Source organism: Hyperolius riggenbachi, chromosome 3 (assembly GCF_040937935.1).
Source record: "Hyperolius riggenbachi isolate aHypRig1 chromosome 3, aHypRig1.pri, whole genome shotgun sequence".
Taxonomy (NCBI): Eukaryota; Metazoa; Chordata; class Amphibia; order Anura; family Hyperoliidae; genus Hyperolius; species Hyperolius riggenbachi.
Window position 1 is genome coordinate 410,511,766 of NC_090648.1, and position 26,956 is coordinate 410,538,721.

A 26,956-nucleotide genomic window follows, 5' to 3' on the forward strand; every position below is an offset into this window, starting at 1 on the left:
AAGTTCTGCTATTTCCTTGAGAAATGCTGAGCCACCATTAGGGGGTCGGTAGACAAGCAGTATGTTTGTTTTTTTTTCTCAGCTGAGAGTTCGGCTGCCAGACATTCAAAAGTTCAAAAGAGTGGGTGAGGGCTACAGCAAGGGGTTTAATATTCAAACTGGATTTGAAGCACAAAGCTAATCCTCCTCCCTTGCGGTTTTGCCGTTCACAGTGTAAAACTGAGTAATTGTCTGATGCCGCAAGAGTGGGTCCTGAGTTCTGATCCAACCATGTCTCTGTAATTAAAGTTAGATCTGAAGCCTCTATTAGATCATGAATAACTGCTGTTTTGTTGTTTATGGACCTGGCATTGCAGAGTACTGCTTTAATGTTGTTTGCCTTAACTTTGAGGCCTGTGTTCATAGCTCCTGGCTGGGGGTTGTAATCAGGAGTGTGGCAGCTGTCTCTGTTATCTGGGTCCTTTACTGATACAGTTGATTTATAGATATGTGAGGATTGCTTTGGCTTTGAGTTATGGGTGCCTGCACATCTTCCCCTCTTACCCCGCCTTGTTTTCTTGAGAATCCCAAGGGATTTTAGAGGGGTAATCAAAGCACCTTTAAGGTCTCAGGTCAATTCCAAGGAAGGTGTGCAGTGTTCATCTGTGTGTGATACCAAGGAAGATCCAATCCAGCTTAAATCTTTGCCATCCCAAATAATCCAGGTGTTCTGAAAGGTTATAGGTGTTGCTGGAGAAGTGCTACATTAGAATCCACTGAAATTTTGGTCCAGTCTTTCCATTAAGGGGTTTAAAGTAGCAGAAATGAGATGTAATGTCTGGAGCAGCCTTAGAGAGCAGCAGCACCAGTCTGGGCGCGCTCACTTTTTTTCCTAGATAGATAGAAGGGGAAGGTGCAAATGTTCACAAAAATGCCCACCATTTATCTAGATGTAATGAATAGCGGAGATACCGCCGCGTGGTCAAGCGGCAGGGTGGCTATCTCCGCGTTCCAGCTGGCGGCCTCTGCCGCGCAGCAACATGTCACTGGTTCGCCTGGTCCTTCTAGTGCACACAGATGGAGAGCTACGCGTGCGCCAGGCGACAGGACCTTTATGCCAGCAGAAGGGGAATCAGCTGATCAGGCCAATCAGCTGATCCCAGCTAGGCCCCGGATTGGCTGAGTGGCTGGGCGGCGCTGCGGAGTGCTGCAGGTATATATAGGACTTGCCTGTTAGTTGCAAGTTGTCTGTCGTTGCGAATACTCACGTGTGAGCACTCAGACCTCAGTCAGATCTTAGTGTGTTAGAACCAGCCGGAGCTGGGAATTCACACTTAGGCAAATTCCGCTGTTGCTTCTATTGTATTATTGTATTGTTATCTACTAGACTAGTTCCCAGGTGTTGAGACCAAGGACCTCACACCTAAGACTAGGAGATTGTAATATTGTTACCTGTTATAATCTCTGGCTTTCCTGACCACTCCCCTGCTTACTGATTCGGTACCTCTGCCCATCTGTCTACCAGTTGCCAACCTTGCCTGTACCCGGTTACCGAATCAGCCTTCTGTCTCTGTACTTCGTCTACTCGTGTGTTGCCGACCTGGCCTGTCACTCATCCCTTGAGTGATCAGCCTTACTTTACTACTCGTGACACTAACTCTCCAGGTGTCAATTAGCTGCAAGGGCTACCTGCTCCTCAGGAAGACCTTCTTGCAGTTCAGTCAGGGGGCTCTATTCCATAGGCGTCCACTGGCTGCAGTACAGTCTGATTCCCAGTCCATCAGGGAATCCTTGGCTGCAGTACAGTCTGTCTCTCCTCCGCTTGAGGAGGTCAGCTTCAGCTGTCAGTGGCCACCTGCACCTCGGGGGTCCACTGGCTGCAGTAGAGTCTGTATCTCCCGCTCCTTGGGAGATAACCTTTCCTTACTGTTGCACCAAACACTTTACCACATTAGGTGTCCTGTGTCAAGCTATACTGGTGTTATTGGTGATTTTGCAGATGACACATAATCGGGTATAGCATCGGTATTGGTGATACTGCAGATCACCAATAATCAGAAATACTCTGTGTGCTGACACCAATCGTTACAGTAGATAGAACAAGGTCTGCAAGTGTGAAAGAGCCCTCAGAAGGGATTTCAAAATTTAAACCTTGTCTGGACCACCATAAAACTGTACAGAAATCAAATGATTTACAAAGCAGACAGTTACCACAGGACTGTTTTAAAACCATAGAGTCCAAAATATGAAGTTTCAAAGGGTATGTATGATGTTAGTGGTGGTGGATTTGTTGCAAGTGCTCAATAAAATAACCAGTAAAATGTGATTACCGTATATACTCGAGTATAAGCCGACCCCCTAACTTTTCCTTTAAAAACAGGAAAAAAGGTTTAACCTGAATATAAGCCGGGATGTAGGAAATGCCACAACAGCAGAGCGTTCACCACCTCTGCAGGGACTTGGGGAGAATTATTCAAGACTACTATGCCTAATATAAAATGCATAAATACAAGATGTCAGTCATATAGCACCCTGAATGTGGCAGCTTCAGCTACATGACAGGTGGTTAAACTTCAATTGCTTCTCTAATTTGAGGTGTTCGTATCCTTTGCAGAATTGGCGTTTGTATACAAATAAAATGGAAATCTGAGTTCCCTGACACAATGCTCTAAGCTAACAAATATTTCAACTGTAGCAGCCCAGCTCATTGCAGTATGGTAGAGGGTATGGAGGAATAGACATGACATGCAACTGTCACAATACAACACTCTACATCTGATGTCCAAATGCCCTGGCTTACATTTATAGATTGCAGTTTGGAAAGAATGAGAGCAGAATGGATTTTTAGAGCAGTGCGCCGTGGTCACACCTCTCTCCCTGCTACCCTTCCTGAGAGCGGAGCAATATACTGTACGTTTGGCTGCCCCGGCCACTCACCCAGCATATGTGCAGAAGCGTGTTGACCCCTGAGTCTCTTTCCCCGTTACTCCTACCCAGAGCGGAGCGTTATACATTGATTTTGGCTGTCCATGTGCCACCCACCTGGCATATTCAGAGACGTGCACCACAGAGCGTTCACTCACCCGTCCACGCTGCTTGCCGTAGTCCCATATGTATGACGTCCTGCAGTGATGCCTCTCATTACATGTGCCACTGCGGGACGTCATACATACGAAATTGCGGCAGGCGGCGTGGATGAGTGAGTAAACACTCTGCTGTGCACGTCTCTGAATATGCCAGGTGGGTGGCCCGGGGACAGGCGAAAACAATGAATAGGAAGGGAAGGGTAACTGGAAAAGAGAGACTCGGGGGTGACTGCACTTCTGTGCATATGGCGGGTTGGTGGCCCGGGGCAGCCTAAAGCAGAGTATATTGCTCAGCGGAAGGGTAGCGGGAAGAGAGACGGGTGACCGCAGCGCACAGCACAGCTCTTAAAATCCATTCTGTATGCATTCTTTTTGAACTAGGGAAGGGTGGCAATCTAGTGGGGGGTAGTCAAAGGCTAGTGACTCGAGTATAAGCCGAGACACCCCCCCCCCCCACACACACACACACACACACACTTTTGGGCCACTTCTTTGGGCTCAAAAACTAGGTTTATACTTGAGTATATACGGTAGCAGGGTATAAGTACCGTATATACTCGAGTATAAGCTGAGTTTTTAAGGGGCTAGGCTTACACTTGGGTCAGCTTATACTCGAGTATATACAGTATTTTGGGTTTGCAACACTGATTTCACAAGCAAATTTTGCAATGCAACTCCGATACTTCCTAGCTTGGAAGAGGGAAATATCAGAGTTAAATAAAACGCACCCCGTCCTGCTGTTCCAAGCAGAAATAGTGCTGAATGGATGCTCTGGTTCTAAACCATGTACTGTGAAATTTGAACAACACTACTGTATGGTATAAATCTTTCAGACGAGCCGTTAACATGAATTAGGACCCATTATCACTGACAATTATTTCTGGAAGGTCATGTCTTGAAAACAGATATGCATAGGATAAAACCAATTCATATTGCATTGTAATCTGAGAGAAATATACGTCTTATAGGTATGTATTTTCAATTTAGTAAGTTTTCGCGATCGTGGTCCTTTAAGAAGAGTTTCCCTTTAAGGCAGTCTGTTTTTTTTTTTTTTTTTCCTTTAAAAAAAAATCCCTTTCAGAAACTGCAAGTCCCAGAGATGGGTGATGGGAAGGACTGGACCCTGGTCACCCAAGTCTTGCTTATTTCCCTGTACAGCGGTAATAAAGTAATACAAATCTTTCTGGATTTTCAGCAAGCACATTCTCAGATACAAACATGAAACAACTGAAATAAAGAAATCAGTACCAGGCCTACCCTAAACCACTTAACTGTCAAAAGCAACATCCTCCATGTCCTGTCCTGTGCCATTGCCACAGAGAAATGACATTTCCAGATATTTCATATCTCTTGTTGCTTCGTCTTATGAGCGGGCCGGAATTAAATCAGATAGCATAGACTTCCCTTTTCTTATTACAACTCGACCTACAGGAGTGCAGGGGTTAAAAGTCTGAACACAGAGACTGCCATGGTCCTTCATGCTACCTCATCTCTGGATCTCATCCACCCCAGATCTATCTGCTGGCCAATTGGACCTGGACCAACTTCCTTTATTTTGGACTATTAACAAGAACTTGCTAACAACTTACAATTCCAAAGGACATAGTTATTCCATAGACTGCTCAGGCTTTATTCAGTTTTCTGAGAGAATGTTACCATAATTGTATTGAAAATATTGTTATGCCTAGTTAAATCTTGAAATAACCCTTTTCCTACAGGACTAGCTAGAGTTAGAGTTAGAGTTAGAATTGCAATTCCTCACACCAATGCGAAGTGGTGGCAGTTTACTCGATCCTTGAACTAGATTGCAGATCAATAGGGGATGTGACCCCTGCCGTCGCGGGGGGGCCCGCTCGGGGACTTTTTGGGGGCAGGAGGGGTCGCAGCATAAGAGGAGAGCTGTGGCCGCAGATTTTGCAGGGGGGCCCGGGGCTTTCTAGGTACGCCCCTGTTGCAGATTGTATTGATTGTACATACAATTGAAATAGAATTTTGTGCGGACTCACCAACCAATCCAAAAGGTTATCTAGTCTACAGTGCTGAATGCCTTCAGAAAGTGTCTGAGGGCTGAAGGCCAAGCTTCTACTAAGGGAACAGGAACTAGAGGATTATGTCACAACACCATGTCAAAGGCATAACTACAGGAGGACTGCAGGAGAACCCAGGGCTGTGAGTGCCAAACCTGCTTATCCTCCCTCCTTCTGGTAGATGGGTCCATCCTACAAATCAGATGGATTATGAAGGCCACACTTGTTACATGACCGCTGGCAGATGTAACCCAGACTGTGAGGGTCACCAGATGGTGTGGGCTCCATGATTTCAAGCTATGCTATATACAGATGTCCTTTACGAGCCTTCTAGCACCACTCTAGATTACACAATACAATTTTTTTTTTGTGTGCTAAATTAGACTTTCAATTAGACAAAAAGGTCTAATTGGGCAAAAACTGTGTTTTCCATCAAAACTGCACACAACATTATGTAATTGGCAATGGTGGTTCTTGGTGATGTTGATTGCACTGTCAATCGTGGCTTCAATCATATACTGTTTGGCTGACTTAAAAACAAGGTGTTATTATCTGTGCACATCTAGCCTCTTAAAGTTGCCAACTCATGCTAGCATAGGGTTTCCTTCCACTTGTCATGTGTGAAAAAGGAAAGGCACTCAATCTTGTGTACATTAACATAGTCGTTTTCAGCAGAAGCTTCACCAGCAGCCAGTGGAACATAGGACAGTCTGTCTGCATTTGCATGTACTGACATTCACTTGGACTTAATGTTATGATCATAATGAGCAAGGAATAAAGGTCAGCATTGCATTCTTGCTGCATCTGTTGCAGTCACTCTTTAGGGAGGCAAGTTTGTAGCCAAAAATTGGTTACTTTCATGTATGAAAATAAAGGGTTTAAACTAATGTAATACGCAAACAAAGATTAATGGTTCCTTGTCTGTCTGTGCACAATACCTAGATAGAGAAAAAAAACATGAGTAGAAAATAAACAGATGAGATAAATAATTGTATTTTTCTATCCTTGTCCTGAAAATAACAAATTTAAAATACCACAGTTTTAATTTCCTTTTTAAGAGCAAATAAAGTAGGTTTAATGTTGTCTCATATGAATGATAGTCTTTCACACAGTCTTAATGTGCCAGAGTTAAAATGTATGAACTATTGTTTATTTGCCATGCATTCAGAAGCTGTTCTCTTCAGGAAAGAGATTTATAGCTAAAATTCCTTATAATTGAAGATTACACTGTAGTCTCACTAGCTGCCGACTGGAAATAAACTGTCACTTGCATACCTGAATAGTTAACTCATTTAGGAAGAACAAGAAAATGAACACAGCCTAGTTATTTGTATGCTTGGCACTAGACATAAGCATGCCTATTTCATCATGTCACATTGGGTACACTTTAAGGCAAATTCTACTGGGCTTGCACTTCCCTCTGAGGGCTCGTTTCCACTATAGCGATTCGCATACTCAATGTTAGTGGATGGGGCTGTGTCCACGTGTGCGGTGGCGTTTTTCGGTGCGGGAAAAATCTGCACAACAGGGTCGTCAGATTTCGCGTGCGGCAGGAATGCGGGCGAATCGCCGCTAATGCATTCAATAGGAAAATCGCATGCGGCTTTGTCATGCGGATTTCCCCGCGATTTCGCAGGCGATTTCGCATGAAAGGCAATGGAACTTTACACAGGCAGTGACATGGTTAAATTCGCCTGGCTCCTTGCCATGCGAAATCGCGGGTAAATCCGCATGGGGAAACGCAGCCGCATGCGGTGGAATCCAGGCGATTCCGCACCGCTACAGTGGAAACGAGCCCTAAAAGAACATGAGGAACAACTGCTTCCAGTCAATAATGGCCTCAGCCCACTACCGCAGTTGTGTCCACTTTTCAGCAACACATCAATGTTACAGATGCTGAAAATTGGACAGAAGAGGACACAACTGTGTTAGTGGGCACAGGCCCTAAGGGATTGCCCACAAACCTATTGAAATAGACAAGCATGTAATCTAATGTTACCAAAATCTTTGGTTACTGAAATATCCATCACATTGTTGAGCATACTACCAGAAAGAGATGGGGAGAGAGAGAGAGAGAGAGAGAGAGAGAGAGAGAGAGAGAGAGAGAATTACTGTACTTTTCAGACCATAAGATGCACCGGACCGTGAGACGCACCCAGGTTTAGAGGACAAAAACCAGGGAAAACCTATACTAAACCTGGTGCGTCCATGGTGTAGGGGCATCTTGTGGGGCTTCTCCCTCCAAGCCTTCTCCCCCTGCTAAGCTACCTAAAATACTCTTTCCATATATTAAAACTTGTGACAGTTATGGAATTGCTACAGCTTTCCAAACTACCTTTAACCACTTGCCGACCGCGCACTCATACCGCGCGTCGGCAAAGTGGCAGCTGCAGGACCAGCGACGCAGTATTGCGTCGCCAGCTGCAGGCTGATTAATCAGGAAGCAGCCGCTCGGGCGAGCGGCTGCTTCCTGTCAATTCACGGCGGGGGGCTCCGTGAATAGCCTGCGGGCCGCCGATGGCGGCTCGCAGGCTAAATGTAAACACAAGCGGAAATAATCCGCTTTGTTTACATTTGTACGGCGCTGCTGCGCAGCAGCGCCGTAAGGCAGATCGGCGATCCCCGGCCAATCAGCGGGCGGGGATCGCCGCCATGTGACAGGGGACGTCCCGTCACTGGCTGCACAGGACGGATAGCGTCCTGTGCAGCCCTGATCTCCGGGGGGGGGGGGGGGAGCAGGTAGGAGAGGGAAGGGGGAATTTCGCCGCGGAGGGGGGCTTTGAGCTGCCCCCCGCCAGCCACATGCAGGCATGAGAGATCGGACCCCCCCCAGCACATCATCCCCCTAGTGGGGAAAAAAGGGGGGTGATCTGAGCTCTCTGCCTACTACATGATCTGTGCTGGGGGCTGCAGAGCCCACCCAGCACAGATCACTCAGCACAGCGCTGGTCCTTAAGGGGGGGTAAAGGGTGGGTCCTCAAGTGGTTAAAGCTAAAACCACTCTCTGCTTCCCTTTGCACCTATCTTAGTAAATCAGAGCCTGAAAAAAAACAGGTGGGCAGTGCTGACATCCGACTTCATCTTCACCCTTCTATCAGTGGAGGTCCCCTATTAAATTACAAAAAAGCTGTACAGTAACCGCTAACAATATGTTTTAAGCGAACTGCTGTAAATGAGAGATTTACGAGTTGGTTGTCAGAGGATTTCTCATCAAACAAACATGAGACAGAGGCACCCCTTCACTCATCTTTCCCATTTCCTTACAACATGATGCCCTAAACAGACACACTCCCCGGTATATCTCTTTGGACATGAAGGCAGGAATCACCGGGTCCAGGATTCACTGTGGACACGTTGCCGGTCCAGCCCAGCTCCTGCTCTCTCACCACTGGCAGCATGGAGACATTGACAGTACAGATATTTAAGTTTGCCGAAAGCTGCGCCTATTTTAACTTGTGGCTTCATTAAATGTACGCTCACCTTGCGCTCCTCCACCTACCATTTGAAGATGCCCCACAGATGCTTAATAGGGTTTAGGTCTGGAGACATGCTTGGTCGGGTGTTTTTGGGGTGATTTTCATTTTGGAATATTGCCCCTAGTTTCTGAAGTGAGGGGATCATGCTCTGCTTCAGTATGGCAAAGTACATGTTGACTTTCTTGGTTCCCTCTATGAACTGCAGCTCCCCAGTGCCGTCATGCAGCCCCAAGCCATGACACTCCCACTACTATGCTTGACTGTAGGCAAGACACACTTGTCTTTGTACTCCTCACCTGGTTGTCACCCCACACCCTTGACACCATCTAAACCAAATAAATGTATCTTGGTCTCATCAGACTACTGGACATGGTTCCAGTAATCCATGTCCTTAGTCTGCTTGTCTTTAGCAAACCGTTTGTGGGCTTTCTTTTGCACCATCTTTAGAAGAGGTAAGGCAAGTGATGCAGACCAATTTGATGCAGTGTGTAACGTATGGTCTGACCACTGACAGGCTGACCCCATCCTCTTCAACCTTTACCAGGTATGAGCTCCGGATAAAATTTGGATGAAATCCAAATGAGTTTCATTCGGATTTCATCCTCTAATTACTGCACCTTAACGGGTGTGTGTGTGGGGGGTAAAACTTACCCAGCAGCCTTCTTCTTTAACCCGTCCCAAGCTGCGTTCAAAGCCGCGACACGTTACTGAATGGTTACCGCATTGTTGAATGTGGAAAAACCTAGAAATCAATAAACTTCGAATTCGGTAATTTAACAAACTGGAAAAGTTATCTCAAAGACAATGGTGAATCGAGGCCGAAGTAACTTGCCCAAAGTCCCCAGGAGCTCAGGGTGGAATGCAAACTTAGATAGTAAAAAAAAAAAACCCAAAAAAACAAAAAAAAACTCAGGTCTATACTGGCCAGCAAAGTTTTTTTTTTTTTTTTTTTTTAAGGCTTTCACAAGTTCTGTCATTTTCTGATCGATGTGCTTTTAAATTAAATGTTGATAACCTGGCAAGATGTTTGAGAGAATAATTAAGCTGCCCATTAAGGGTTAAATTATTAGGAGTTTAAAAAAAACAGACATTTTTTACTAAACATGGTGATTTTCTTGTGACTTCTGTGTCTTTTTTTTGTTTTCTTTCTTTTTTTGCTAGCAAATCACACTGTCAAAACCCACCTCATGTAAATGTAAATCTCAGACTGGTTGCTGTTCAGGAGAATGGCAATGGATTTGATGAATATGTAGGTAATTTGGTTAGTTAATGGGTTTAATAAATAAGGTTTACATAGTACATTTTAATATGGTGGAGGGCTGTTGCTAAGGGTATTAGCATGAGAAGCAGGTGCTACTGGGCATTGAGAGGTTAACTGACCTGGATTGGTGTGGCAACCTAATCGTTAAAGGTCGCCCTATCAGCTGTGATCAGTAGCTACTTAGCTGGCGCAAGGTACCTGGGTTCTCCTTAGGTTGAAGCACTTTTAAAAATGTGATTGTGCTTTCAGGTACAATCCCAGTATCTCAGGCTGTAGTCCACATTGTAGAGATTTTAAAATGTATGAAAAGTAACATTCTCAAACCACAGGTCTATTTTGTTGATATGGTAGACGACATATCTAAAGCCACATTCATATAATACATTTTGTTGCCCTAAATACTTTTGATTGTTTTGGATGATGATCTACTGCCTGAACATGCATCCTCTGAAGTCAGCTTCTGCAGTGTTGGAAAACTTTAGCCAATTGTAGGATGCTTCCTGCTTTCTCTCTCTTCCCCTCTCCATAGGACACCACAAGCTGCTCAGCAGAAATCCAAATAACTGTATAGTAATATCTGGTGTAGCTTTAACAACTGGACTTACCAGTCCTTTGATGTGTTTTTATAATGTGCATCATCTACATATTTAAAATGCATGTCATAAATACACATAGAATAAAAGTTTTCTGAAAGGCACAGGCAGACTCCTATTGCAAAGCAAGGTTTGTCTACAATATCTGCTCCAAGACACTAAATCTATATACCATTAACTTTTTTTTCTCCTAGGAGGTAATTTTCATCTTGTATTTAAAATAATTTTTTAACACTTTGCAACTGAAAAAGTACCAAAAAAAGGTGAAAAGGTACTATCAAAATTATTTTGATATGTTTTGTTTGCTGGTGTTTTAAAACAAATTTTATTTACAAGTTGTGAAAATATCACCTAGGAGAAAACGAAGGTGAAAAATCTAATTGCATATGGTCCATATGCAATTCACTTTTTCATCTAAGTTTTTTTTTTTTCTCCTAGGAGATATGTTTTTCATCTCTTTCAAGTAACTTTTCAGCATTTTACAATTTAAAAAGTATTAACCTCCTTAACGGTAACCCCGTGCTGGACACGGGGTAAGCCGCGCAGGAGGATTTCTCAGGCCCCGCTGGGCAGATTTGCATATTTTTTTTTAATACACGCAGCTAGCACTTTGCTAGCTGCGTGTTACTTACGATCGCCGCCGCCCCGCGCCGATTCGCCGCTACCCACCGCATCAGAGGGTGCCCCCTCCCGAGACCTGAGCCCTGCCTGGCCAATCAGTGCCAGGCAGCGCTGAGAGGTTGAATTGGGACTCCCTCTGACGTCACGATGTTGATGATGTCTGTGACGTCATCGTGCCCATTGCCATGGCGACGGGTAAGCCCTCATGGAAATCCCGTTCAGAGTGGGATTTCCGGATGGGCATACGCGCCGGCGGCAATTGGTGCATACGGGGGGACGCCGCAGGGAGGGGGGAAGCATATAGCTAGCGCTAGGCTAGCTACATGCTAAAAAAAAAAAAAATTTAAAAAAAACCCTCCCGCGGCCGCAGGGCCGCGGGAATCATACCGCCAGGAAGGTTAAAAAGTAGTTGAAATAGTGATGTCAAAATTATTATAGGTATTTTTCTTGCTTGCTGGTGGTTTTAAAAGGCATCTTATTGATAAGGTTTGAATTTATCACATAGGAGAAAACTAAGGAGAAAAAGTAAACTGCATTTGGGCCTATGTGTTGCACTCACTAGAACAAAAAAAAATCACATTACTAAAAGTATAAAAGAGGTAGCCATCTTTTATTATGAAAAAAAGGTGTTTATGCAATGTAGTCATTTTTCGTTTTTTGTTTTTAACAGAACTGGACTGTGAACTGAATCTTGCTGTTGCATAATTGTGTATATACTGTACATTATAAAACCTTTTGCAAATCACTGCATTCTGCATATCCTTACTAGTCCAAGTTATAAACAGTAAGCAGCAACTCCTGCAGCCATCAAACAGATCACTTATCTCTGGTGAAACGCATGCATGCTGCTTTGAAGTTGCCAGGTCACAGTTATAGCTTGTTGAGTTTGTCAATGCTTATTGGCTTATAAGAAACACAAAAATATATGCACCAAATAGTTACTGTATCTGTTTGAATAAGACACTGAAGAATATATCCAAAACTCATGACAAAGTTATCACAAAAATCAATAACTTAAAAAAATAAAATAAAAAAGGCACTTATTGTCAGACTTTTTTCTGTCTCAGTCTACAACACCTTACAGGTGTTTGCATAACTATATCTGGATTCCTGGGAGCTTATCAAATGTCCAGTGCTCTATATTATACTACACAGCATGTTAATCAGCTTTGGAATGTTGAGGTTTGTTTGCCAATAAATTTCTCAAAACATGATATACTGAAAACATATATATTTATGCATATTTGTCAGCAGTCTGTATGTACCAGGAAACCCTCTGAATGATCTAGAGAGGTGTGAACAGATATTTGCAGCGACATGAACTGTATGTAGTATGGATCAACCAAGCATGGCTTATGCTGGAAGTATAGCCTTAAAGTGTAGCCTTAAAGAGCTATACACATAAAAAATATCCATTGCCGAGAGGTAAAATAGTTAAGAATATTATAATTTTGAGCTCATTAAAATCATGCCATGTTTCATTTCTTCTGGAATTTCACTGGGAACCATATGTGATTTGCTTTTGCAGCATATCCTAAAAAGAAAGAAAAATGAATAAAAAAACGAGACACCGAATATATCCATATAGCCTTACAGATCTGAATTTGCATGCGGGGAAACACTGTGAATCGGATACAGTAGAAACGTAGCCTTACTAGCTGGCTTGATATCAGAGCAACCCTACTCTTCCCACTGTGAGTGGAGCGTGTGCAAGGATTACAAGGAGCTAGTATGAATGATTAACATAGGAAGAGTCAACAGTCATATTTTTGTTTATGCTGACAATATCCTCCTAACTCCCAAACCTTGAATACTATTTCACAACTATTGTCCTTTTGGCACGATTTTCTGGCTATAAATTAAAAAAAGACAAGAATCTGAACTTGCATTGATTGTGAAATACTAGCTGAAGGCACCTGCTCCCATTTAATATCTTGGTTTACTGATACCTCAACACCATACATGTCGAACTCTGGCCCGCTGGCCAAATCTGGCCCTCAGAGGCATTACATTTAGCCCTCAAGTGGTTTCCCCACTTTGCATTATGTTTGGCCCACTCTAGACCACCAGGGAAACTAAATTAGAGTTGAAGCCCTAGAACACCAGGGAAGCCATACGGGGGAGGTAGGGGTAAAGTAATAAAAGCTATGGAACTGTATAGAGGAGGGTGGAGGCCTGTAGAAACCAGGAAACTATGTAGGGGAAGGTGGGGGCCTCTAGATACCAGGTAACTGTATAGGGGAAGGAGGACCACTAGACACCAGGGAACTGTATGGGGGTTGGAGGGAGGCCTTTACACACTAGGGGACTTTATAAGAGAGCAAGGTGGCCAGTAGACATTGAGGTTGTCCCGCAACTAGGTCCCAGTGTACAATTTTGGCACATTTAGTATTTGAGTTTGACACCCCTGCTCTACACCCTAAAAAGCTATATTAAACTAACTGATAGGGCCAGTTCTAGGTACAATGGGGCCCAGGGCACAATTGGCCTGGGTGCCCCTGTAAAAAATGCATGTCCCCCACCCCCATACCTGAGCCAGCAGCTGGGCATTCCCAGGTCTTCCCCCAACTTAACTGTGGTCCCTGGGCCCCTGCAGAGTTATCAGTGTAGCGACTCATCTGCCCTGGCTGCCGTGCTCCTCCATTACTCCATGCGCTCCCATTTTCATCCTCGCAGGCTGCATCTTCTCTGTGATCAGGTGGCATATTGCGTAACCACTGATCACTGAGAAAGATGCACCCCTGCAAGGATGAAGACTAGAGCGCATGGGCTAATGGAGGAACATGCCAGCCAGGACAGGATAGTCTCTACACTTCCTAAAACTCTGGAGGGGCCACTGGGACCACAATAAAGTTGAAGGGAGACCTGGGGGTTTAGCACCTAACGAGGGACACTAGGGCGATTGCCCAGGTTGCTCCTTTGAAAGAGCTGGCCCTGCTAATTGCCACTTGTAGCCAATTCTGTTACTAAGTCTTTGATCAGGTGGAGATCTTTACCTCTACATCTGACCTGGCAAAATACTGTATATTTGTTTAAATCCGTATTACTCCTTAACTAAATGATTTGTTAAATTTTAAATATGTTTCATTCAGTTTTCATAAAGCCACAGCAATATTCAAAAAGGTAATTTGACAGAATAAGTCATTATACAAATATCAACAAAAGATAAGGTAACAGCTGTCACAACAGTGTAGTAAGGGGAAAATTGTAGGTGAGGATTGTACACTTAGGTATGCATGGCACAAAATGCAAACCGATAGGACAGAGAGTGGAGAGATACTGGGGGAATTACCTTAAAGTGGTAGTTGCTCCCTGTGGATCGCTGAGCGATGCAAAGTAACAGACAAAATAATTATAAATGATTGTATAGTTAGAAAATTACCATAACATAGAAATCGGAACGCCTACTCTCCAGGTTCCAAAAGCAAAAAAGGGGAAATGGAGGGGAGTGTATCCAGGATGTCTAGCAGGAGTTACTCCAGGACAGTTGTGACTATGGGGGAGAGGGGAGGAATGAAAAATGAAAGGGGTCTCAGAGACCAGAGGAGTAACACACCTCTTGATGAGCTTGGTTTATCAGGACATTGGCCTAAATTCACTAAGCTTATCTCCTGTCTTTAATAACTCTTCTAGAGTTGTTACCATGGTGATAAGGCATGTAGTATTCAGAAAACATTTTACCTCAGGCAAACCTAATGTTAACTCTTTTGTCTTTAAGTTAACTCTTCAATCCTTAAAATAACTCCAGAGTTAAAGACAGGCTGTTCATTAACTGCATGTGAAATTAACTACAGAGGAGGTAAATTAACTACAGAGGAGGTAACGTAAGGAATGAAGAGATAAGATAACTCTCACTATGTGGAGGTACGTTTTTCTCTTGCCTTATTATCTCCAGCATGATCTTAGTGAATCGAGGCCATTGTAAGTCACTTTGAAAAGGGTATTGGCTTATGCTACCGGCAGGATCCCTCCCACACTGACTCCCTTGGGAGGTCGCCTGGGAGCGGAGGAGGTAGCAGGGCTAGTGGGAGAGTGAGAAGTTCGAGAATGCCGGGGCACTGCCGCTCTGATCAGGGAGAAGAGGTAGTGGAGTCGGTGGGGGATCAAAAGGCCGAATAAGGAGTTCAGGGCTCTGCTCCCCACTGGCCTCTCCCTCCTTATCTGCCATGTTGACGATTCAGCTGCTGAAAAACGTTGCATACTCTTTTCCAGCCTGTCTAACTGCAACTCCAAGTTGTTCTGCTAGACATCTTAATCGGTAAGTACCTCACATTGTTAGGCCTGGCCGATCTCTCATCTTCCATCAGCCTCTATACCTCAATCTCATACCACGCTCTTCACCTTAACGCCAAGCCCCTGCATTAATGAGACCAGTATGCCTACCTGACTACGGTTACCCCGCAGGACTAGGGCAGCACGGTGGCATAGTGGTTAGCTCTCTCGCCTTGCAGTGCTGGGTCCTTGGTTCGAATCCCAGCCAGGGCACTATCTGCAAAAAGTTTGTATGTTCTCGCTGTGTCTGCGTGGGTTTCCTCCGGGAACTCCGGTTTCCTCCCACATTCCAAAAAAATACAGATAAGTTAATTGGCTCCCCCTAAAAAAATTGGCCCTAGACTACAGTACTTACACTACATAATATAGATATATGGCAATGGTAGGGATTAGATTGTGAGCTCCTTTGAGGGACAGTTAGTGACAAGATATATATATATATATACACTGTACAGCGCTGCGTAATATGTCGGCGCTATATAAATAATAATAATACAAGAGCCAACTAAACAAGATAAACATTACTGGATGATATCAGGAATAGTGCAGGATGTAACACAAAACGCTGAATAAGACAAGGACAGACAAAAAGACAGAAAGGATTTTTGTCAATCTAATCGATACCGCAGCGATGGCAAACAACCACATAGGTACAACCAACACAGAACAGGAAGGATTGTAACTAATAGCAACCATTGCTATAGTCATGTCCACAGGAGCAGGACTAGTAGGAGGGCTTGCCAATCACTACCACAGTGATGGCTGTGTCCAGACTAGAAGGACTTTGATGTTTGCTACACAGGAACAGCAGCAGTCCACAATGAAGCAAGACCAGGTAAATCACAATCGATACACAGGAACCAGCTATTGGCTATGGCAAATCTGAAAGCTATGACAGGCCAGGTGTCAAAGGAGGCAGAGGCTTTTAGATTGACATCACCCAATGAGAGCAGGCATGCAAATTCCAACACAGCGGAATGGTAATCACTCAATCCTGTTTCTCTGACTTAAAGTGGACCCAAATTAAAAATACAAGATTTCAGAAATAAAATCTATTTTCTAAATTATAATAATAAATAGCAGCCTTTTTTTAGCTGCATGGTGACAAATATAAAATATTTTACATTTATTGGAGGAACCCCTCCCTTCCTTTCAAATTGCCGGGAATTTTCCGGCAAACTGGTGGAGTAGATGGTGTCCAGCAATGGAGGAATTGCTAATGGCTGCCCCCAGTATAACCCTAGCTATGAAAAGAGAAGGGTGAAAAGCATGCACTGAAATGATCCTAGGTTTGAAGGAGTGTTTATTTATCTTTGTATGTGTCAGTGGTGCAACTAAATATTTTTAATTAAAAAAATGTTTGGTTTGGGTCCGCTTTAAGACTGCAGGCAGATTGCAGATGGCTAGGACACTCATTACAAATGCATGCAACATTTTGCAGCAACATGCGCTCAGCTGCAACAACCCATAGGTGGATTCATGACAACATCCTGTGCTGCTCTGAACTGCAGCATGATTGCGGATGGCAGTGACACTTCTTGCGAATGTTAGCAAAACTATGCAACTTTATGCATGCAGAGAAATCAGAACTGCCTGGTTGCATTTCATCTGCAACCAACAGGATGTGCTACAGGAGAGATCTTGACACCAATCATTCTAAATAGAATTATTCCACAAAAATGGATCGATAACACAATGCTGGATGTCACTTAGCACCATCAACACCTTCCAATCCGATTTGGTCAGAAGGTCGATCATTCACTGAAATTGTATTGTTAATAATGGGCACATTAAAACAAATGTCAGTCCACTTCAAATGAGCAATGTTTTAAGCTGTAGTTGCACTGGAGTTTTGAGACAGAAACGATCAACCTAGCCAACAAAAATCACAATAAGCGCTTTAGTAAATATTTTGTTACCCTTTAACATGCTGCGCCTGGTCCATTGTTTCTGGCAACGGTTTACCAAATGTCTCAGGGAAGAGCAACACAAGAATTCCCATTGTTACAGTCATGGTTCCCATGAGGATGTAAGGTAGCAGCCTATTATAGGCACCTGTTGGCGAGAGAAAATACATAATTCCCTTCAGAGATTCATATTGCCAGAATTATCTTAGAAATACTGAAGTACAAAGTATGCATGTAAAATGAAATGCTTTGCTCTGCAACATTCCAGTCTTCTGATTTACTTTTCTAAAATATATGTACAATAACTTGTATGTATTTGTGCCTTCAAAATAAATCCTGGTTAATACATAAAAATGCATAATACATAAAACCCCCCGTTATGCAGACCTTAGTTAACCAGAAGTCTCAAACAACCAGAAAAAAAGTCTGGCCTTGCAGAATGCATAAATCTACTTTTACACTTCTTTATACAGTATTAAACCTCTGCTCTATTTTAACATTAATAGAGTTTAAGGTAAGTATACAGTGTGGAGTACAGTACTGTGTTTTAGCTAGGCCTATTTTTAAAGGACAACTGTAGTGAGAAGAATATGGAGGCTGCCATATTTATTTCCTTTTAAACTATGGAAGTTTCCTGGCAGCCCTGCTGATCTATCTGGCTGCAGTAGTGTTTAAATAACACCAGAAACAAGCTAATCTTATCAGATCTGGCAATAATGTCAAACGCCTGATCAGGGACTGTGACTAAAAGGTTTAAGCTGGCCATACACTGGCCCGATTTGCCGCCGTTTCGACAGCAGATTCGATCACTGGGATCGAATCTGCTGCCAATCGTTCGCGCTACACGCCGAATTTCGATCCATTTTGTCCGATCCCATCGATCGTTCCGTGCGGAAAATTACCGTCGATCGCCCACGTGTAGGGAGCGGTTCGCTAGCGGCGTTCGAGTGCCCGACGACCGATGCAATAGAGCGGCAATACATTACCTGCTATGCCGGCGCGACTACCCCCGGTCACCGCTGCTCCGTGTCCGCGCTGGTCTCTGGCATGCTTCAGTTCCTCCTGCCCGGCAGGAAGTTTAAACCGTAGAGGGCGCTCTACTGTTTAAACTATCTGCCGGGCAGGAAGAAGTAAAGCATGCCGGACCTGGAGACCAGAGCGGAGAAGGCAGCGGAGACCTGGGGACTGGAGTCGCACCGGTGGAGCAGGTAATGTATGCGGGCGGGGGGAGCGGCGGCAGCACCACCACAACAACAGATTGTGAACGGTTTCAGGCTGAAATTGGTTCACAATCTGTTTGCAGTAAAGGTAGCCATACGATCCCTCTCTGATCAGATTCGATCAGAGAGGGATCTATCTGTTGGTCGAATCTGATGGCAAATCGACCAGTGTATGGCTGCCTTTAGAGGCAAAGGATCAGCAGGATTGCCAAGCAACTGGTATAGGAAATAAATATGGCAGCCTCCATATCCCTCTCTTTATAGTTGCAGCATTTAACATTTTTAACATTGACTCTAAAGAAACCAAAACACAGAATAGGGACACTAAGAGCCAAATAAGTAGTTGAAATGACGTATGATAAATTAATAAGCTATACTCACAAAGCAGGGTTACCTCAAAGGCAACCATTGTATAAGCAGGTGGGGAGATTAACCACTTGAGGACTGCAGGGCTAAACCCCCCCTAGTGACCAGGCAATTATTAGCTAAATTGGCCACTGCAGCTTTAAGGCCAAGCTGCAGGGCCGCACAACTCAGCACACAAGTGATCCCCCCCCCCCTTTTCTCCCCACCAACCGAGCTCTCTGTTGGTGGGGTCTGATCGCTCCCCCCATGTTTATTTATTTTTTTTTTATAAATATTATTGTTTTGTTTTGTTTTAAAAAAAAAACCCTGTTACTTTAAATTTCTACCCTCCCTCCCTCCCCACAGCCAGCCAATTATGGCGATCGGCTGTCATAGGCTTCTGCCTATGAGAGCCGATCGCTCTCTTGTCCCCCATGGGGACAGCCGTGTCACACGGCTGTCCCCAGTGCAGCGCTGCTGCTCATCGCAGCGCTGCACCTAGTAAATAGACGGCGTGATTGGCGTCTAACAGTCTCCCGAGCGGCAATAGCCGCTCGGAGACTGAAGGCGGGGTGAAGCTCCGCCTTCCGAGCATGAGATGCGCGCGCACCATGCGCGCGATCTCATGCAAAACGGAGCCCCAGGACTTTACGCCAATTGGCGTTAGGCGGTCCTGGGGCTGCCGCCGCGGCCACGCCTACTGGCGTGACGCGGGCGGCAGAAGGTTAAGGGGCCCATACACTGGTCGATTTCAGCCATTGGTCAGAAATCGATTCTTTCAAATCTATTGATCGATTTGTGGCCGATTTCGATAGATTTGATCTATTGGACAGGATGAAAGATTTAGGTCGATCTGCTGCTGGTAGCAGAGCCATGGCCCGTAGAGTTGCATTGGGTCTAATGGTCCAATAATGCATTTAGATAGATTTCCAATAGATTTCATTCTGAAATCTATTGAAAATCTGGTCCTAGTGTGTGGCACACATCAGATTCCTGTCAGATTCGACTTGACAGGCATCTGACAGAAATCTATCTTATGGTCAAATCTGCTGCAAATCTATAAGTGTATGGCCACCTTTAGACCGGACCCCACTCAGGATTAAGAAGTTGCTCTCAGTAGATGAGGGAAAAAAAGGGGGTGACACCCCTCCATCAGGGGTGGACTTAATATAGCGTAGTATGGACACATATAGCATTGTCCCTCGGAGTATGTAAATTTGTTGTATTTGACAAACATATTGGCAATTTTTGCTTGGAGGAAGTCCACCACTACCTCCATGTTTTAAACGTTTTAGATTATTTTATCCTTTTGGCGTCTCTGTATCCATACTACGCTAAAGAAACTAGAAACCACTTATCCGGCATCAGCCATTATCCCGTTGATGCCGGATAATGGGGGTTTTACTGTACCATAATACCATGAATGTTAATAAAGCATTTTGTCCTGTTTAAGAGACTTGCATGCCAAGGGCAGTGCTTTATATACTAATAGCCAGCAGGAATGGAGTCTGTCAGCTGCCTTTTCCAGACTGCATCTATGCAGGGAGCTCCTGGCTCAGAGACTCTGTGAATGGAGGTAAGTGAAGAAGTGAAAACCTTTTTTCTGCATTCAGCGTGCATGCAAAAAGGGCACAGAATAAATTTAGGCACTGGACATAGCTGTTAGCAGAATATCGGCAGTATTGCCAATAACAATATTCTGCTAAGGTTTCTACCCAAGACCAGCCCTACTGTAAACCCTACGCCTTACATTACTTGTCTCTTTCTGCTGTAAATTCCTAAATCTAGCCCTGATTTAAAGTAAACCCAAGGGGAAAATAAACTGACGAAATAAACAATTGAATCTGTCCTCCTACTCCTAAAAATTACTTTTTTTTTTGCAATCAATTCAGTCGATCTGTCCAGGCGGAAAATTTTGCTTGATCGCCGGCGGGTCGGGAGCGCATCATTAGCGGCATTTGATTCGGCGACGACCGATGCAGTGATACTATCACCTGTCCACTGGCGCGAGTCCCCGGGTCCGTGCTGCCCTTTTCTCCAGCTGGCCTTCTTCTCCATCTCCTCTTCACTTCCTGTCCCATCCTGTTAAAAGGGGAAGTTCAAACAGTAGAGCGCCCTCTACTGTTTAAACTTCTGCTTGTCACAGGACGGGACAGGAAGTAAAGAGAAGGTGCCCAGCCGGAGAAAGGGACAGCACCATGATAACGTTTGATCTGGTGACTGATAGGCCCAAGGGCAGCGGGACCACTAAAACTATGAATTTTAGAAAAGCAAAGTTCAATCAACTCAGGCAGGAACTAAGTTTCGTGAACTGGGATAATGTACTACAAAGGAAGGACACTGAAGGGAAATGGCAAGCTTTTAAACTGCTTCTCAATCAATATTGTAGTATATATATCCCATATGGAAATAAAAAATGGCCTCTATGGATGAATGGAAAGGTTAGAGATAAAATGAAGTGGAAAAAGAATGCCTATAAGGTCCTAAAACAGAAGGGGACAGAGGCTGCATTAAGCAATTATAAGGAGTGCAATAAAAGTTGTAAAAAAGAAATTAGGCTGGCAAAGATTGAAGCTGAAAATCAAATCGCTAGGGATATCAAATCTAACCTAAAGAAGTTTTACAAGTACATTAACTCTAAAAAAAAAAAAAAAGAAAAAGAAAGGTTGACTGTATAGGACTCCTAAAGGATGAGGGTGGGAACTCAATGGTGGACGACCAACGTAAGGCAAAGTTACTGAATGCTTTTTTTTGCTTCTGTCTTCACAAGGGAAACATCACTGTTGCAAATTACAGATGCAGAAGAGTCTCAATCTTCCAATCGTAACATTAGATACTTAAAGGGACTCCGAGCAGTGCAGAAACTATGGAAAGATGCATACCATTTTGAAGCTTTCTTTCTCCTTTTTCCAACGACACATAAACCGCCACCCTACGCCTTTGTTTTCGATCGCGAAAATAGCAAAAATCAAAAAGGCGTAGGGCGAGTTTATATATCGTTGGAAAGAGGAGAAAGAGAGCTTCAAAATGGTGTAGGCACCCCTCACATAATAAAATGATACACAAAGTTCCAATCATTTTCAAAGTCCTCCTCCTCACAGAACGACTTAGATCCAATCTACTGTTAACCTGGGAAATAATCGCTCACCAGATCTCAAGGCTGACCAATCCTAGATCAGTAATCCATGCTTAAAACATCCACCAATCTCCTCACGATTTAGCTCCTTGTCCTGACAAATACTCGGAAAATCCAAACAATAATCACTTATGGTGTAGTATTAGTGACTCCAGTTGTTACCTCTCCTTATAACATCATGCACATGCACTAGTTTTCCCCACTTGTGATCCCAGTCACCAATAGACAAATGAACTGCTCACCAGATAAACTGGCTGACCGACCACAGACAAGCAATACTGCAGCTCTGATGTCTTCTCTCAGGAACCAGTTCTTAATCACTAGGCTCAAACACATCCTTACATAGCGTAACTCCATTTATTATATGTTAAAGATTATAAAATTGCACTTGCATTCAGTAAAATCATATGCACATGTAAAATAAAAATTCCCTGGTGGCTGCCAGTGTCCTGCACTATTCGTCCTAAGTTCCGCCCTACGTGTTACGTCCCACGGGACTCATCACGGGACATATATCTAGCATAGCCACAAAGCACTACTGTTAAGATGGCCATACATCAGGCGACTTGGCAGCCGGTCGACATTGTGATTCAATTATTATAATCAAATTGGATGGAAATCTGTGCCGCCAAGTGCATGCAATTTCGGGATGAAAGTTGGTCGCATTGTCGATCACGAATGCTGCAAGATGTTGGGCCAACTTGCTCGATCTGGTGCGTGGCAGGAACGGCGTGCAATTCAAACGATCAATGAATGCAACAAAATCCCTGGCGCTGCCCCCCCCCCCCCCCAATTAACGATGTCCCCTCGGTGCCCAGTGTAAAGTATACATTCCCTGTCCGCAACCTGCATTTGTCCCTCTGCTGCTCCGGACGCACTCCTCTCTCCATATATGCGTGCCACGTGGCTTCCTAGTAAGGGCGTGCGTGTGATGTCATACTTTACACTGGGTACCAGGGGGACATTTTTCATCAGGGGGCGGCGAGGCGGCAGATGCAACACAAAAGGCCTATTCCGAGTCGATTTCATCAAGAAATCGTAGTGGGTAGCATGGTGGCGTAGTGGTTAGCACTTTCGTCTTGCAGCACTGGATTCCCAGTTCGAATCCCAGCCAGGGCACTATATGCAAGGAGTTTGTATGTTCTCCCTGTGTCTGTGTGGGTTTCCTCTGGGCACTCTGGTTTCCTCCCACATCCCAAAAACATACAGATAAGTTAATTGGCTTCCCCCTAAAATTGGCCCTAGACTACACGATACATACATACATACATACATACATACATACATACATACATACATACATATGACTATGGTAGGCACTACATTGTGAGCCCCTCTGAGGGTCAGTTTATTGACAAGACAATATACTCTATACAGCGTTGTGTAATAAGTCGGCGCTATATAAATACTTTAATAAATAAAATAAATAAACATAAATGAAATTGATTGGGAATCGGCCTGTGGTGTATTGGCAGCTGACTGATATCTCTCTAATCAGATTCAATCAGAGAGAGATTTGTCTCTTGGTCGAATCTGCCCATACATCGCTATATGTATTTCTACCTTTACTATTACATTATCTAAATCTAGCGTAAATCCCCTAGTTCCTAACACCACCTGCTGTGCCACAAAATCTAAAAGAGTCCCCTAAACAAAAATCCCCTTAAAATAGTCAGCTCTAATGCTAGGTATACACCATACAATTTTCTGGCAGATTTATCTGCCACATCAATTATTTCCAAAATGTCCAATCTAAATTTCAACCGATATTTTTTTGATCATTTTTTTAATTTTTCTTTATTGATTTTTGTTTAGGGGCTTACCTGAAGAAGTTGAATGCTTTCAAATGTTACAATCAAGATTGCACAGCATATGCCATTCTAAGGCCCCGTTCATACTTGCGATTTTGTAAAAACCGGAACGGATGTCCGGACCGCACCAGATCCGGACCGGACCTAATCCGTATGGTTCCTATCCGGATCAGGTCCGGATCCGGTCCGTTTGCATCCGTTTTCTGTGCGGTATGAACACGGTTGCGGTCCGGATCCGGTTTCTTAAAGAGATAACAACCTGTAAATACCTGGGGTCTGGGAGGTCAGCAGAAGCTCTGGGGTCATTGTTGGAGACAGGTGGACGTGTGGAGACCATCCGTGGATACAGAGATTGCAGTTGGGACCATGGATCCAGTCATTTTTTACTCGTACCTGGGAATTCTCTCCTTCCTGTTGTTCACCTACTACTATGTGGGGAGAAGGCCTCACCTCCTCTTAATCAGACATATCATCAGACATGTTGCTGCCAAAGAGCTCCAGCATGAAATCCCTGCTGCTCCACTCTGTGAACGCTGGGCCCATGTGGCCCCCATCCAAAATGGCCACTAGAAAAAGCATAGGAAGTGGGGTAGAACGTCCGGTTTTTATAGCCAGTGTGTTGTGCGCTCTCTGGTTCTCATTGGTTTGTATTGGCCGGATGCAACAGTCCGGCTCCGCTCCGGATACGTCTGCCGGAGGAGCCGGACCAAAAAATAGCGCATGTTGGATCTTATGCCGGAGTCCGGATCCGGTCCGGCTCCGGTTCGGACGAAACGGACGCATGTGAACGGACGCATAGACTTTCATTGCCCTGCCGTGCGTCCGTTCCATCCGTTCCGCATGCGGTCCGGCTCCGGCACGCGATTCCGGACGGTGACCGCTAATGTGAACCGGGCCTAAAGGTGGTCAAACACACACAATACAACATTTTATTTTTTACAGGAATTGGATAAAAAAAGGATTGGTTGTACAGAAATCCTGATCAAATTTCCCATTTATTTTTTTTTTTTGATCAGGAGTGGTGGAAATGTCTGTACACATTTTTAGAAGATTAAATGGTGTAGTATAGATTGTCAATTTCTTGATTTATAGACCCAAACAATTTTTTCTGAGTTTTCAATGTTTATTTCTTAATTGGGGAAATTTTAAAGCAACATGTGATACATTGGTCAGTCAATTTATCTAATTGAATTGAAGACAAATATACTGTACTATGTAAAATTGTATTGTGTGTGGCCACCTTTATACTACATGAACGATTGAACAACCAACATTGTATGGTATGTGGTGAGCCTATATAGACAGATTAATATGGGAACCAAGGGCACATATTCTATAATCAGTGGACCAATGGCGTAACTAAAGAACTTGGATCCCTAGTGCGAGTTGTACATGGGGCCCCAAGCATTCTATTGATGTGGAGCCCCAAAACCTACCAAGGACAGCTGCAGTTTCAGAGAGGTGTAATCGGAGTAAGGAAACAGTATCACTATTCAATGCACATATAGAGGTTCTTATTAGCATAGTACCAATGAAAATCTAATAAGATGGAGGGCCCCTCTGTCCAGGGGCTCCAGTGCGGTCACAGCCTCTGCATCCCATATTGCTACACCACTGCAGCAGTGGACACAGAGATTCAGTAGGAAGCTGGTAACTTTACATTTGTGCTGTTATTTTGCAGCTACAGGCTGCTGGCCTCAGCAGTCACTCCTGGTGCTTTGCCAAAATAGGGCTTGATTCTCAAAGCGGTGCTAACCTACTTAGCACGTCTAAAGTCTTTAGACGTGCTAACCAGGGTGTTAAGTAGGTTAGCACCGTATTTCTCAATTGATTAACCTACTTAGCACCCTTGTTAGCACGTCTAAAGACTTTAGACGTGCTAAGTAGGTTAGCACCGCTTTGTGAATCAAGCCCATAGTGGCCTATGCAAGGTCAACGTATTCAGTTTTCTGCAAAACCTAGTACTGGCATTAATGGAAGTTACTACCCACAAATAATGAGAACTTGTTTGGTTTACATTGCAGCCACACCACACACACACACATTCAAAGGGCAAGTTTGTGTTCAGTATTTCTTTGTCATTATACAATGTAAGTTAAGTTCTAATGTAATAAAAATGTTAACATTGCCTGGAAAAAGGAAATTGCCATCACAGCACATATATTAATACAAGCATGTTAATGTTTTGCCTGCTTCAGAAGAACACAGCAGCTCATCAAGGATATAACTGTAGATACAGTTCTGGACTCTAATGCAGTAGCTCTTGCAAAGTTCAAGCTGGTTGCTATTCTCTTCAAGGTAGGGATCTTTCCTTTAGGTGGACAATGTAGTGGACACTGCCCACCACCACTTGGGGGGCATGGGAGGCCTACATGTGGCACCCATGTTGAGTTACAAAGAATTTTGTGTGAGAAATCATGCAGGGCATAGCAGTAAGTTAGTTTAAACCCTGTACATTCTGGCAAGCTGATGTATTAATTCCCATATAAGCCCCTCTTCCCAGTATAGCGCCCTCGACAGTACCCAGATGTGCGTCCCGTACAAGTAAGCCCCCCCCTCCCCATAGCCAGATGTGCTCCAAGGATTATACAGGTGTGTCGCAAGACGCCACTAGAAGGCGTCATAGATATGAGCTACAGCGATTGCCACACAGGAACAATACCCGATCATTGTACTGCTACACACTGCTTGCCCGCTCCGCTCTACAAGCTAAGGGGCGCAGGTAGTTTTGAGCAGCGCACACTGCTGTGGTGGCTGTAAAGCATTTGGAGTACAGTCTCACTGATGTGGTAGTAGCGTACAGTATTACTGGTGTGGAAGTAATGCAGCTGGAATCAGGGGCCTATCTAAAGGGGTGCAGGCATCGCTCGTGCCATGGGCACCACAACACTATGGGGCCCATGCCTGCCCCTGTGCTGTGTCCACATATCTGCCTCTGTGCTATGTCCCCATGCCTGCCTCTGTGCTGCGCCCCATATCTGCTCCTGTACTGCGACCCTCATGCCTGCCTCCTGTGCCTCCCTGTCACTCAGACCTCAGATCAGATTAATTCTGTTATCTGGGGAACATGGCTACTTATGTATGTAGGACATACTTGGCTTAGTGTTAGAAAAGATGACAGAAGGGAATAAGATGACAGAGGGAATAAGAAGAGATTTCCAAAAAAGTAACTTCAGCAAAATTCAAAGCCAAAAAACAGAAGCAACCATAACACGTACGCAA

At 44.2% G+C, this 26,956-nt stretch overlaps 1 protein-coding gene across 1 annotated transcript in view; it reads right to left on the reverse strand.

The window, feature by feature from the left end:
* Positions 1–11,626: 11,626 nt before the first annotated feature.
* LOC137564091 (solute carrier family 22 member 4-like) overlaps positions 11,627–26,956 on the reverse strand; it is a 146,934-nt gene continuing 131,604 nt past the window's right edge. Inside the window, exons 9-10 of the mRNA XM_068277444.1 lie at positions 17,235–17,370; positions 11,627–12,577 (exon numbers count right to left, since the gene is read on the reverse strand). Of these exons, the coding sequence (XP_068133545.1) occupies positions 12,487–12,577; positions 17,235–17,370 (227 nt within the window). The 3' untranslated portion in view covers positions 11,627–12,486. The remainder of the gene's footprint in view (positions 12,578–17,234; positions 17,371–26,956) is intronic.